This window comes from Lagenorhynchus albirostris, chromosome 11 (genome assembly GCF_949774975.1).
Source record: "Lagenorhynchus albirostris chromosome 11, mLagAlb1.1, whole genome shotgun sequence".
NCBI lineage: Eukaryota > Metazoa > Chordata > Mammalia > Artiodactyla > Delphinidae > Lagenorhynchus > Lagenorhynchus albirostris.
Window position 1 is genome coordinate 100,817,234 of NC_083105.1, and position 14,670 is coordinate 100,831,903.

General features: G+C 56.7%; 1 protein-coding gene across 4 annotated transcripts in view; it reads right to left on the reverse strand.

Annotated features, from left to right (window-relative positions):
- Positions 1–7,786: 7,786 nt before the first annotated feature.
- Positions 7,787–14,670, reverse strand: part of TEAD4 (TEA domain transcription factor 4) — a 47,826-nt gene continuing 40,942 nt past the window's right edge. For 2 of the 4 annotated variants that reach the window (XM_060164333.1, XM_060164332.1), the window contains 4 exons: positions 13,895–14,035; positions 12,920–13,072; positions 8,647–12,744; positions 7,787–8,533 (listed from right to left, as the gene is read on the reverse strand). In XM_060164333.1, the coding sequence (XP_060020316.1) occupies positions 12,631–12,744; positions 12,920–13,072; positions 13,895–14,035 (408 nt within the window). In that variant the 3' untranslated portion in view covers positions 7,787–8,533; positions 8,647–12,630. Of the gene's footprint in view, positions 8,534–8,646; positions 12,827–12,881; positions 13,073–13,894; positions 14,036–14,670 lie in introns of all 4 variants that reach the window. The other 2 variants (XM_060164330.1, XM_060164331.1) reach the window with 1 other exon arrangement.

Sequence of the window (14,670 nt, forward strand, 5' to 3'; positions counted from 1 at the left end):
TGGGTGACGTCCAGACCCCTCTCCCAGCCTCACCCAGTCTCCAGGTGGGCGAGTCTCCGTATCTGTAACAGTATGGCAGCTCCAAACACGGAGCTGATATCCCCGAAGTGTAAAGTGTATCCGAGTCCTAAAACTTTTGTGATAGGTTTAAGGATGTGTGTAACAGTTAATTATTGTAACCATTAGGGTAATTAATTTATATTTTATCTGGGTTTGGAGAGTAAGTTGAAAAATATGATTTATTTTTTGTTGCGGTTGGTTGGCCGCGCCGTGCAGCGTGTGGGATCTTAGTTCCCCAGCCGGGGGCTGAACCCACGCCCTCAGCAGTGAAAGCATGGAGCTTAACCACTGGAGCACCAGGGAATTCCCTAAAAATATAATTTAAAATTTAAATGCTTTTAAAAAATTCACATAATATGAAATGAACCATTAACCATTTTAAAGTGAACAATTTTTACCTGCTGTTTACAGTGTTGGAAAAGTATAGAAGTATGTGATATATTCGACTTGTGATGCTAGTTTAATACTGAGGTGGATTAAGTGTGAAGGTTAAACACCTAAATAAATCTGATGAGATCTTAAGTTGAGACTTGTTACGTTTCGTGAACAGTGTTTAAGTTCTTAGTGTTATGTGCTTAGTGGCTAAGATTTTGTTAGATTTATAAGTCTGCCTTGTTAGATATTTGAAGCGCTTAATTATAGTTTAAATAGTCTAAGCTAATTTAATTAATCCAGTTTGTGAGAGTAAATGTTTAGAGAATTTATAAGGTAACCGAACATTAATGAAACAAAAAGATATTTAACAAAAAAATGACTAGCCTTCTGAACCAAACGGCAAGATTTACAAGTTGAACTTAATAAGATCAGGCTTTAAATTTTACAACTTTAATCAATTAAAAAAAACTTAAAATACACAAATAACATGAAGTAGTCTTTTCCATGCATAAAAGTTCCCCTCAGACATTAAAAACTCCATTGATAGTGACTTAGTAGTTTATAAACTAATACAAAGGTATAGAATGATATTTATTTGTTGAAATTTTGACAGTTGAAAATATTACATCAAATGAAAAGGAAGCACCCTTTTTTGAAGTTAATTTTTAAGTTCTGTTTTTATTGATATTATTTTATTTATAGTAACTAAATCAAACAATGATGAGTGTGTTGCTCAAATGCATACCTTTGCCAGGGGAGGAAGCCCATCACCTGCTCCACCTCCAAGGAGGAGGAATGATCACAGATTGGTCCCAGTTTGGGGGTGCAGCTTTTCTCTGCACCTCGTCAAAAAGCCTAGCCTGTTGCTTCTCACACTTTGCTGTGCATAGGAATCACCTGCAGATTTTGATTCCAGCAGGACGGGTGTGTGGGGTGAGAGCCCCTGGGTTCCGGGGATGCAAGGGAACCACACTTTGAGCCAGAAAGGCATGCTTTCTCCATGTGAGCACATGTGGACATGGCTCTTTTCCGAGGTCCCAGTTACCAAAGGCCAACGCCGCTCCCTCAGCCGGATGGGCCACGTCTACCTCTCTGTGGATGGGACAAGCGGTCTTGCTGTCATACGGTAGCGGGAGAGGGGAGCCACTGTCTCCTCTAAGGAGACATGGAGGCAAATGCCCTCCGTTGCCCTTGACTCTCGCACTCCCCGATTCACAGAGATCGTACCCTAGACTGTCTGGGTACGGCTGTGGTGGGAGAGGGGATAAGCAGAACAGGAGGCCTGGCGCAGTTTTGTTTATCTGTCGTGTGATTCCCCCACTACTGTGTAAGCTCTCCCAGGACGTGGACTTTGATTCTATTCACTGCTGCATCCCCAGGAGCCAGAACCGTGCCGGACACATCCTAGGTGCTCAGCAATTATTTATGGGATAAATGAGGCCTGTTGGTAGTAGGCATTCAGGCCAACCCTTCTAGAATTCGACATTGGGGTCCGAGTCTCACCTGATAAAGACAGTGGTACGTGCCTGGCTGAGCCTCTTGCAGGCATCTCTCTCCCTCGAGGGGGAAGAACTGTGACCGAGAGAAGGATCTGGGTCTTCTTAGGCCCCTGGCCACAGTGCTATCTGAAGGCCGCTTCCATCTCCGGCCCAGGCCAGGGGCAGGGCGCACCTCACTCAAGACCGAGAGAGGACACAGACCAGAGGCAGGAACAGGGCACAGGGTGAACGAGGCCCAAAAAGCTACAAGGGGAATGTGATGAGTTGCCAAGTCTGAGGCAGCAGCAGCAAATATCAAAGCCAGGGACCACGGCCAGGAATCCAAGATTCAGTGAGATGAAGGGGAAGGGCAAGTGGGCCTGTGGTACGTGGGGAGGGGCCGGGCCGTTCCCTGGAGCAGGCATGTGAGGCTCGCTTTAATGTGCCTCCAGCAGTGGGGCTGGGGAGGGTCTGGGCTTCCCTGGTGGCGCAGTGGCTAAGAGCCCCCCTGCCAATGCAGGGGACACGGGTTCGAGCCCTGGTCCAGGGAGATCCCACATGCCGCGGAGCAGCTAAGCCCGTGCACCACAACTACTGAGCCCACGCACCACAACTACTGAGCCCACACGCCACAACTACTGAAGCCCGCGCGCCTAGAGCCTGTGCTCTGCAACAAGAGAAGCCACTGCAGTGAGAAGCCCGCACACCGCAATGAAGAGTAGCCCCCACTCGCCGCAACTAGAGAAAGCCCATGCGTAGCAACCAAGACCCAACGCAGCCAAAAAATTCAATAAGTAAAATAAATAAATTAAAAAAAAAAAGATTAAAGGGGGCCCTGTGTGGGATGGACAGAACGGCATTTCCCGGGGGCTCTTGGTTTTCTAGGAGGCAGCGTGTGGTCTTACAAGTCCCAAGGCTGGCTTCAAGTTCCAGCTTGCACTTCCCTACATAACCTCAAGCAAGTCACTCAAAGTCGTCTCAACTTCGCAAACCCTTAGGAAGGTGCAACCCATAATCAGCTTAAAGTCCGTATCTCCCCAACAATCGCCAAGCGATCAGAGGCATACACCCGCCACAAAGGGTCTACATCAGGATCAGTGGGGATTTAGAGAGAGAAATTGGAAAGAAGTCAGCAAAGTAATGACCGAAGAGGAAAAGCAGAAGGAGAGAAGCGTGCCCAACTTCAAAAGTGCTGGGCTCGGCCTCTGGAAGGGAGGCTGCAAAGAGAAGCAGATCCCCTTTGATACCGAGAAAACATTTCCACAGTCAGAGGACGCTCCGCAGACTCTTGCTCTGAACGTCTGACTGCTACCCAAGTACTTCCAAAATGGGATCGCTTGCCTGCCAGCTGGCAAACACATTTCCCTCCAGTGTTGGTGGCTGTCTGATCTTTACTTCTCTAATTATCCAGCACAGTCTCCACCCCTGTGGAAATAGACACATTTTCCCTGAGTGAGAAAGCTTTCATTGCTGCCCTTGAAGGCCAGTGTCTCCCGGGGCCTTCGGGGCCAGCTCCCAGCTCTCTGCCCAGCACCAGGCAAGCTCTGGGGCAGAACCTCCTACACATTCACAACCCACTGTCCACCTACGGTCACCAGCACCGAGGAGGGACCAGAGAATCCAGGTCGAAGTACACGATCTGCGATGTAGTAACCAGGCGACATGAGTGATTTCTCTGCGCCTCAGTTCCTTCATCTAGGAAGAAAATGTCTACAGCATCACAGAGCAGCTGCAAACGTCAAGCAAGACAGTGGGTTTGAAAGTGCTCTGGAAACTGAAAAGTGCTATAAAGAGTCAGGGGTGGGATTATTACTGTTGTTGTTGTTACAGCTGTTCACGCTTCAGACACTCTGCCTCTGTGTTTATCACCAGATCCCAGGATGTATCGATGTGAAATAAGTTTGGCTGCGAATTACAAAAAAAACCCCACAAAATACAAGTGACTTAAAGAAGATAGTTTATTTCTCTCTCATATAAAATCTGTCCAGAGCTGTAATGGTGGTCCGTGGAATCAAAGACCCAAGAGCCTTTTATCTCGTTGCGTTACCACGGGTAACTTCCATTCTTAAGGTCATCTCAGAGTCCAAAATGGCTGCAGGAAATCCAGCCATCACATCACACCCCAGTCAACTGAAAAGACGGAGAGGTGAAGAAGAGCGTGCCCTCTCCCTATTAGGACACTTCTGGAAACTGCAGCTCTGTTTATCTCCATTGGTCAAACTTAGTCACAAAGCCACGTCTAGCTGCAAGGGAGACTAGGAAATATGGCTTTTATTCTGAGTGACCATGTGCCCAGCTAAAAATGGGGGATCCTATTACTCAGGAAGAAGGGGAAACCAGGGCGTATCTGTCACAAGTGGCAATTTCTCTGTCTTCACCTTAATCTACGCGCCAGTAGCATTTCACCACTGCCCTGGAAATGCTTTCTTCTCCACTACTGAGAAGAAAACCACTCTCTCCTGGTTTCCCCTCTCCTCTCCTCTCCTCTCCCCTTCAACGTTGGAGGGACTCAGGGCAGTCCTGGGGACACCTCCTCTCCTCCTAAGTGATCTCATGTAGTCTCAAGACTTAAAATACCAGTCCAGGCGCCCGTGAATCCTAGACCGAGCCCTGACCTCTCCCCTTCATTCCAGAATCACACAGGCAGCTGCTACGGAAGCCTCCACTCAGAGGTCTAACAGGGATCTCAACTCAGCTCTGATCTCCACCCACATACTTGCTCCTCCCCAAGCCTCTCCCACCACAGTAAACATGTGACTTGAGCCAGGAAACATGGAGTTAATCTTGCTTCCCCACCTTCCTGCTCTCCCTGCACCCAAAAGCCTCAGGAAGTCATAGTGACAATCTTCAAAACACATCTCAAGGTCACTGGCTTCCTCTCCTCTCCATCACTAACCCGTGTCCAGGGCACGTCGTCTCCCTCCTTGACTTTGCAGTGACCTCCTAACTGGGTCTCCCTGCTGCCACTCACCCCTGCCCCTCCTCTTTTCCATCACAGCCAGAGCGACATTTCAAATAAGTGAGTCAGGACAAAGGTGGTGGATTCAACACATACATCTATTTTGACCCCTCTTGAAACCCTTCTAAGATGACCACATAAGGATTTTTTTAAAGTTATAAATCCTAAAGGACAAAGAGAACAGGAGGATAGGAACAAAAATTCGGAAAACAGAAGGATGGGTCCCAGCTGACTTAGCACACCAAGAGAGCTGAACCTTACCCCAGGGACAGCCAGAAAGAAACATAGTTTCTACCAACGAACTCGCCAAGAGTCAAGAGCTGACAGCACTGGGCGTCTCTGGAAGCGGAGGTGGGGACGGGAGGGCGGCTCCGAAAGAGGTGACGCTCTAAATCCTCTCCGACTCCACATGCAGCTGGGGGGTGCCCCTCCCTATGCAGGCAGAAGCTGAGAGTTCTTTCCCTTGGAGAGGATGATACAGAGTGTCCCCAGGGTGGGGGACACCAGGTCCAGGGGAACACAAGAGCCCCGTGCAGAGCAGGGGTTGCGTACTGAACACTGGGGGTGGGGGGGCAGCACTTTTCTCCCACTTGGTTCCCAGGATGCTGGTGGCCGGATTGTTCTCCACAGCAAGAAACCGGGGGAGCCCTTTCCATGGAATCTGACCCGGCCAGGAAGCCCTGCCCTAAAGAAATCTGCATTCTAACACGAGAGCCCTGCCAGGTGGCCATGGATGCAGCCGGCCTCCCAAACCTGCCCACCTGCTCCGAGTCTCCCATGAGCGTCACTGCCAGTCTTAAGTAGAGACGGACGACCGACGGTGACCTTCTGAGCAAAGGCTCTGGCGCAAACGACAAAGGCCAAAACAGACCCAGAGGAAACAGATCAGGTTGCGAGGAGAACCACGTCCCTGAAACCATTGCTACCCGCAGGTCAAGCAATGAAGATGTGGCCCATGAGATAGGGATGGGACGTTACCCCAGCTGCACCCCGGTCCCTCCTGCCCCTATTCCCACCTCAGCGCCCTCAAAGTGGAGGCTCGCTTCCCTGGGTCGTCTCGTGGCTACTCTTGCTGTCACCTCGAAGAGGCCTTCGATGGCCACCCGCTCCGAGGAAGCCCCCCCGCCCCCCCGTCACTCCCTGACTCAGGAGTCCGGGAGCTTTTCCTGGAAAGGGCCACCATGAGCCAAGAGTGGTTTCCGCTGCCCTACATCGTAGCTCGAAAGCTGCCACGGACCCCGGGTCACAGTGACCATGACCTGTTCCAGTGACGCTCGATTTACCGACACTGCGACTGGAACCGCAGACCACTGTCACGGGTCACAGTGCTAGTCTCCTTTGGATTTTTTTTTCAACCATTTAAAAACATAAAAAGCATTCTTAGCTCCCAGACTCTACAAAAGCAGGCCCGCTATGGCCAAACCCTGTTCTAAGACATCCTCCTGTTTTCCCTTCATCAAAGCGCTAACTGCTTCCTGCTCACTTCCTTTTTCTTGTTGCTTACTGTTCATCAGTCTCTCGGACCAGAACGGAAATTCCGTGAGAGCAAAGACCCCTGCACACCCCTGGTCCCACCTGCCATGCTCACACCCAGAGCCGTGCCTGGCATACAGTCTGTGCTCAATAAATGCTCGCCGTGGGCCACACCAGCCGCCCTGCACCCGCGGGACAAGCTCTGGGGGACAGCTGGGCACTCCCAGCCCGGCTCGCCCCTCACCCCCTCCTTTCCCAGTCCTTCCCTCTCTCCATCCCACACCCTAAGCCCCTCGGTGATGCCAGGGCTACCCACGAACCTGAGCGCCACGAAAAGCCCACGGTCAGCGCTGTCCCTACAGCTCCCTGGCCTGAGGGGAGGGCGTAGTGTCAGGTGGCTGGCAGCCGCCACCTTTGGGATGAGACTGGTAGAGCAAGGCCCCCGTGGGCACCACTCAGAGGGAGAGAGCTGGGGGGATTTGCTCCGGGCTAAACAGGGACGCACAACGATCCCCTATGAACCCACAACCAGTGAGGATGAACGGAAGTGCTCGTTAGGGTCTGCGGGATCCCACTGGCCGAATGCTCACAGGCATCATAGCTTCTCAGCACCACGTGCTGGGACTCGTGGTGACGGAAGAGGGGCCATCTCTCACCCGGAGAAAAGGACTCATCGATCCTCGGATGGGAGGATTCAGGCGCCCGAGGTGCAGTCGGGGCCTCACACGCTCACCACTGCTGGCATTCGGTCCCTCGAGGTCACCCACGTGCCCGCTTGAACACTCACCAGCCACCGTCTGCGGGTGACCTGGCTTCCTGGAGAGGAAGGGCCCCCAGGAGGAGGGCAGGTGCTGACACACGTGCCCTGGGTCCCGGGTCCCGGGTCCCGGGAGCAGCGCTGCTCAGGCGAACTGGTAAAGTGGGTTTGGGCCCATCAGTCCGCTGCAACTCGCGGTTCTGATTCTGGCTAGCCAGTGCCGTGGGCCCACTCACTCCCGGGTCAAGGGCTAAAATCAAGTTCCTAGGAGGCCAAAGTAGGGACCACACCCTGCCAGGCGCGGCCGGGACCTCCTGCTTTCGTGGCTCTTCAAATCCAGGGGGGTTGAGTCCAGTTGTTGCTTATTAAGCACCTAACGCTCTGCGTCTGAAACTGCGGCGCTCACAGAACCCGGAGCCGCGCAGGAGCTGGGAGGCAACTGACTGGCTCGGATGGCAGCCAAGGCACATCCTTCCAAGGGCTCGGACGGGCTGGGACGTCACCCCGCGCGCGGCCCCTTCTCCTGTCCTCTCGGGAGGGGCCGTCAGCTGGTGGGCGGCTCTGAGACGCTGCTCCCCCTGGCCTGGTCCAGACTGGACGGCTCTGCAGCGGCTGCCTTGTGCTCTACCAACAGCGCCTGGGGCTCCTTCATTTCCAGACAAAGAAATCACTCGCACAAAGGCCTTGGTGTGTGGAGCAGACTTTACTGAAGATGTGGAGACAAAGGGGGTTTACAGAGCAGAATACAAAAAACTTAAAGTTGAATCAGACATCCATGAGCTCAGAGACACGGTTTTCCCCCGCTGGGCTCCAGCCTTCCGCGAAGGTGCGTGCCCACCACACCCGTCCTGTCTCAGGAAGTAACACAGAAACCAAATTCGGGACAGTTTCTTATTCGGAGTGGCTTGGCCCTCCCTTTCGAGAGTTATTTTCTCAATGAAGAACACCTGCTCCCCTGTTTCTGCCCCCAAAGTGAGGAGGAAAGTCTGCCCGACCCGGAGCCCCGAGGCCTCCTCTCTGCCTTTCGAGGGGCATCGGAGCAGAGCTTTTGCCTAACGATGAGCGTGTGTGTGTGTGTGTGTGTGTGTGTATACATCTGTGTGGTGAGTGTGTGTGTACGTCTATGTGGTGTGTGTGTAGGTGTGTGGTATACGCATGTGTGTACGTGATGAGTGTATGAATGTGCGTAAGCGTGTGTGTATACACTGTGTAGGTATGTGTGGTGCATGTGTGTATGTATGTGTGTATACAGTGAGTAGGTATGTGGTGAGTGTGTGTAGGTGTATATAGTGCGTAGGAGTGTGTGTGTGCGCCTAAGTGTGTGTGTGCGTATTCAGCGTGTGTGAGTGCTGTGTGAACACGTGAGCGTCCGTGGCCGGGGTGGGACGGTCCTCTTCGCCCGACTCCGCGGGCCAGCTGTGGACCCGCCCCCTCACAGGTGTGGACCCCTCCCCTCACAGGTGTAGGCCCGCCCCTCACAGGTGTGGACCTCTCCCCTCACAGGTGTAGGCCCGCCCCTCACAGGTGTGGACCTCTCCCCTCACAGGTGTGGGCCCGCCCCTCACAGGTGTGGACCTCTCCCCTCACAGGTGTGGGCCCGCCCCTCACAGGTGCGGTCACCTTCTTCCTCCCCACAGTCAGCCCACTTTATTCCCATTTCACACACGAGGTTACAAAGGTTCCCAGAGGGTAAGTCACTCGCCCAAGGTCACACGACTTGTAAGAAGCCAACTCAGTCCTGGAGCAGCCTGGCTCCGGGGCTTCCGTTCTCAAGAACAACTTATCCGGAGTTACCTTCTCGTTTCCTGCCTTGGGCAGTAATGTCAGAAGGGGTCAAACGCGGTGACCTCTGGGATGAGGGGGAAAATCAAGCCCGCCCCCGCTCCAGCTCGAGTCCCTCCTCCAGGCAGGTGCAGCCCAGGTGTGCACTGGTGGCCCGGTCCCTGTGGGGCTCCCTGCTGTCGCCACCCCTGCTAACAAGGGACACCCGGGCCCTGCTCCACCCCACTGCCCTCCGAGCCCCGTGGGCGGGCCAGGAAGCAGGGGCCCCAAGCTGGTACACACAGCCCCGCGCTCCTCAGCCTGGCTCCGGTCCCAGAAGGGCGGGGCCGTGTCACACGCGCCTCCCAAACTCCTGTCGCATGCAGAAGGTCACCCACCCTATGGAAGGTCACTGGTGGTCACTGGGGCACTGTCTGCTGGGCCATCGGACCCCATGGGTCAGGCACCCATCCTGTTTCCACATCCCCGCCTGCTGACTCCTGATGTCAGCAGAGTCCTATCCCGCAGGCTCGGGGACACCCACCCATCACCCCTCCCAGGCCCAAAAGGCACGGGTCACACCCTTGCACACGGGCACCCTTCAAACGTTCATCAGGCACCTGCTGTGTTCCAGACGTGGGTTCAGGTTACAGAAAGTGACTGAGCAGGGCAGCTACAGTCTCCCCAGCCAGATGCTGAGTCCAGGGGGCGAGGCTGACTCGGAAACCAGGATGCGCACTGCTCTGTGGTCCACGGCCACCAGTGCTGTTTCCCAAAATCACACCCGACAGTCTCACTCCCTTGCTTAAAACACTTCCAGGACCTCCCATCACACGCGGAAAAAGCCGAAGCCCTTCCCGAGCGCGGGGCAGGGCCTGCGCGGGATCCGGGCCTGCATCTCTGCGTTCCTGCTGTGGCTTCCCTGCTGTCCCCGGGACACGTGTCACGCCCGGCCCCCAGGCCGCGGCCGCGGCGCCCTCTCCTCCTGTCAGCACCCGTCAGTCTGCACGTCCTTCACCCGCTCACTTTGTCTTCCCTTCTCAGTAAAACGCAAGCTCCCAGGGACCCCGTCTGTCTCGGCCATCAGTACGTCCCGCGCCTGGCACGAAGCAGAAATTAAATAAACGTGTGTTAAGCGAGTGGATAAACGCATTCAGCCTCAAGCAAGTTAGCCGGCCTCTCCAGACCCCCCTTTCCTCATCTTTAAAATGGGGAGAGCACAGCGCCCCCGGGTGAGGATGGAAGAGGTGACACAGGCCCTCTGTCCAGGGACGCGTGGCAGGTGCTCTGATGGGTTGTGAATGGAACGCTTTCTCCACGCCAGGACAGGAGCAACTGGCCCTTCTGCGGGAGAAGACGTGGCTCCACGCTGGCTCTTGAAGAATGAGTGACAGTTCTCCAGGGCCAGAACCGAAAGGCGGGGAGGGGCGCAGGGGGGTGTCAGATGAGGCTGCAGGAGAGGCGGGGCCGGGTCGGGTCTCCCATTTGCGGGCCCCGAGGGCCGCGGTCTGCACGACACCGCGGGGAGAGGCGCCTGCACCTGTGTTCTCCGTGGCTGTGACCGGTTTGGACTTTCCAGCTCTAAGTAGGTTAGTGTCCCTTAGGCTACTGAGGTCAGTTCCTAAAGAGAAGGGAAGACTCACAGCCAACACATGGACCCGACAGCTGCACTGGCAGCCCTCACCCACGATACAAAACGAGGGACCTAGTGTGTGCATCCGTCCCAGGGCCCAGAGGCTGCTCACACACGCTTCTCAAGCCCTTGCTGGAAGGTTCAGTCGTGCTGGGAGGGCAGGCGTCACGAGCTCCCCTTATTCTGACAGCCCCGGAAACAGGGGCTGGGAGGGGGGAGGGCGGGAGAGCCTTAGCAGACACTAACCAGAGGAGGACGTGTGAGTGCTCCTCAGGGACCCCAAGGCCCCCTCCACATCACATCATCCACAAGGAGGAGCTGGGTCCCCGCACGCACGAGGGTCACACAACTTGGCATGGAGCCTAGCAGCCGTCCACAGGCTGCTTACCTAGACGTTGCCCCTCTTTCAAGGGGCAGCCCCTCTCAATTTCCCCCTCATCCCCGAACCTTCCACGCCCTGCCCCCTCCCACCTCTGAACTCCAGCTGCTCTGAGGACCGCTCACCCCACTTAAGAGTTTTCCAGGTTGACTTCTCAGATTGCAAGGAGTCAGATGCTATGAATAATAACGCATATGTATCGAACACGCTTGTGTGCTCGGCACCGTGCTAGGCACTCTGCATACACGAGGTAGGTACTGTTGTTATACCCATTTTACAGACGGGGAAACTGAGGCACAGTGAAATTAGGTAGCTTGCCCCAAGGCCACACAGCTAGTCTGTAGCGGAGCACCAGGATTCCAATCCTAGCAGCCTGACTCCAGAGCCCTTGCTCCTAACTGCTCCGTAACACCTCCTCAACGTCGTCTTACTCGCTTCTTATCCCCATACATCTCCCTGAGTGCTGGGCACACACACCACCTGCAGGTTGAATCTTGTTCCCCTTCGGCCCCAGGCTCCTGGAATTGCGGTTCCCCACCAGAGAAGGTGATACCAAATGGCCGCTAGATGGCAGCAAAGAGCCGGGCCCCGAGAGCCCCGAGGGCAGGGATAAGGGGATGATGATAATGTTTACTGTATCTGGTGCATCTTGCACCAGGCCCTTTACCGACGTGATCTTTCCTCCTCACTGCGCCCATCCCCCTTTACAGGGAGGAAGGACACTCACGCTGAGACAGCTCGGGCAGCAGGGAACACGAGGACCGAGGCCAGTTCCCAGGAGAAACAGACCAGGGAAATCCCTCCGCGGGTCCCCTCCAGGCGCAGCGGGAAGCGGGGCACAGAACCTGACCTTTGGGGAGGGAGTGGACTTAGGGACGGCGTGGACGGCCTGGGCTGCTCCAAGGCGGCACCGGCAGGCTTCTCGGCTGGGAGGGGTTTGCGGTGAGACTCACAGACCATGCAGACTGCGTGGGTCTCAGAAACCACTGGTCCACCGCAGACCTCTGACCAACTGTCTTGGCCTTCCCACCACAGAGGAGGCCGCGTGACTCTGGCCTCACCGCCCACACTCAAAAGCTGGCTGCACCACTGCACTCCCACACTCGCTGTCTCAGGCTCCCCTGACCTGGGACCCACCCCACCCCGGGCAGCCAGCGTGGCCACGGAGCCCATGCCTGGAGACGGATGAAAACTACCTAAAGAGCTCTGACTGCGTCCACTTCCAACCTCCCGAGAGTTCAGTCACCTCCACACCTGAAACCCACCCCCCCGGGACTGGGCCGCGCCTCCCTGTCGGCTGTCCTGGGGCAGCAGCAGCAGCAGAGGCGGCCAGGGCGGATGCATCCGTCACTCCCAGGTGGCCGAGGACCCACGCCCCCCTCAGGCCTCCCAGCATGGCCGGCAGCGGCTCCAGTGCAGCGCAGGGGCTGACCCATCTTGAGCTTCAGCGTCTGGACGTTCCTGGCCGAGTCCACTGGGGCCTTGGCTTCAGGACGGCACCCCGGGGCCGCTTCCGCCCGTTTCCCAGCCAGCCGCCTGCTCCCTCAGCCCCTCCCGGGGCTCACACAGCCAGACGGGGCCTCAGAAGGTGCCCAGGTCTTGCGTTTATTGGGCTTAGGCACTGCGGGTTCACGTTCCTGGTAGAAGAGTCATGACCTCCACTCTCCTGGCGCTCTGGGGGGGCTGCCCCCGCGGGTCCCCACCCCACGTCCCTGCGCACACGATGTCTTGCCCCCCTCCCTGCTCCCCGGTCTCTTATTCCTTCACCAGCCGGTAGATGTGGTGCTGAGCCCCGTGCTCGCTGGCCGACACCTCGAAGACGTACGCGACGCACAGCAGCGTCTCCTGCGTGTCTCTGTTGGTGACCACCTGCAGGGGTGAGGGGAGGAGGGGGTCGGGGCCAGGAGACAGCATGCCACCTTCCCTGCCCACCGCCCGCTCTCCCCCACCCCTGCGCACACCCCTGCGCGCACACCTTCAGGATGGTGAAGTTCTCCAGCGCACACCCCTGCGCCCACCCCTGCGCGCACCCCTGCGCGCACACCTGCAGGATGGTGAAGTTCTCCAGCACGCTGTTCATCATGTACTTCTCGGGCAGGTGCTTCAGCTTGTGGATGAAGTTGATCATGTACTCGCAGAGCGGCGAGCGGTGGATGCGGTAGGAGTAGTGGCCGTTCTCGTAGCGCGCGTACTCAGTCTGCGGGGCCCGGGGACAGTGGGACTTAGGAGGCCGCCGCCCACGGCCAGCCCGGCCGGCCCCGTGAGGAAGCTCTACCACCCGCCCGGCCTTACGTGGGAAGGACGGGCAGAGCCCAGGGAGCCCTCGAGACAGAGCCCCCCCACCCCCTGTGACCCAGACGCCGGGTATCAGAGGAAGGAGCTTCAAGACGTGGAGACGAAGACGGAATGACAGCTCAATCCCGGCCGCACATGGGGGACGGGCCACAGGGACCTTGTGGCCACGGAACCGTCACGTGTGTGTAGCTACACATCTGGGCGCACACACACAGGCATGCACACAAGCGAGTGCATGTAAACGGACGGAATCTGATTCGGGTTGGTGGGCTACGTCGGTGTCAACAGCCAGGTTACTAATGGTCCACTCTAGGTATGTAAGATGCTGCCATCGGGGCAACTAGGGAAGGGATTACCATTGCACATGGAGCCACAGCGACCTCAAAATTAAAATTTCACTAGAAATAACTAACTCAAAGAGCTTCTCAGAGACCGCTGCTGTCCGGAACCACCTGAGGGGTCGTGGGTTAAGAGCTGTAGGGGAGCTCAGCTCTGGGGCGCTGGAACGGCTCCCCGTGACCTGACGGGCAACAGGTGAGGCCCACCAGGATGGGGGGGGCAGGTGCTCTGCTTGTGTTGGACGGGAGGTGGGTTGTCAATGAAGAGGCACGGCGAGGGTCAGACTGCATTCATTCAGACATATCTGGGCACAGAGGTGAGAAGCCCGGGCCGCAGGGGCGCGACGGTCTGGCGCCCGGGTGGGCGAGCAGCGGCGCGTGCTCACCTCCAGTTTCTCCACCACCTGCTTGCCAAAGGAGCAGACCTTGGTGGAGCAGGTGATGGTCATGTTCTCAGGACTCTCGTACTGGCTGGACACCCCGTAGAAGGAGCTGCCTTCGTCCTCGATGTTGGTGTTGAGGTCTGCCTGGAGGGAGACAAGGGGAGACCAAGGAGGGGCGGTAACTCAGAGGGGCCCTGTTGGGGGCGGCACCGAGGAGGCCTCTGGGGCCACAGCCCAGGCCCCAGGGCCAGGACGCCATCAGGGGGCTCAGAAAAAACGGGGACGCAGGACCTCGGAAAGCTCCCTCGTCCATCCACACGCAGGCCTGGTGCAAAGTCAGGCCGTGTGCCCCGAACAATGGCAAGAACCTGGGCCTGCATCAGCTCCCGGCCCTGCTGCCCACCGGGTACCAACAGCCCAGCAGGCGGGGCCCCAAATCGGTCTTTAGAACATTAGGGCCCTGCCAGTGTCCCTTCAGCAGTGGCTCTGGGGGCCTGGCCTCCCGCCATCTCTGGGGCACCGCGAGCCCGGCCACCCTTGACCTTCTGCATCTCTGTTCTGCCTCCGGACCAATCTCCCCAACACCGGCCTCCTTCCGCTGGGCTCCTCTGCAGTTGCTCTGAGAGCTCTGTGCCTGACAGAAGTCTGGTTAGCACCCTCTCATCGAGCCCGTTTGCCAAAGGGAACCCCTCCCCCGCCTGGCGTGGGAGCCCCCGGGCCTCTGATCAGCTTCGCGCCTGAAGGCAGGGTCCAGGACGCCTCCTGCTGCGTGTTGGGGC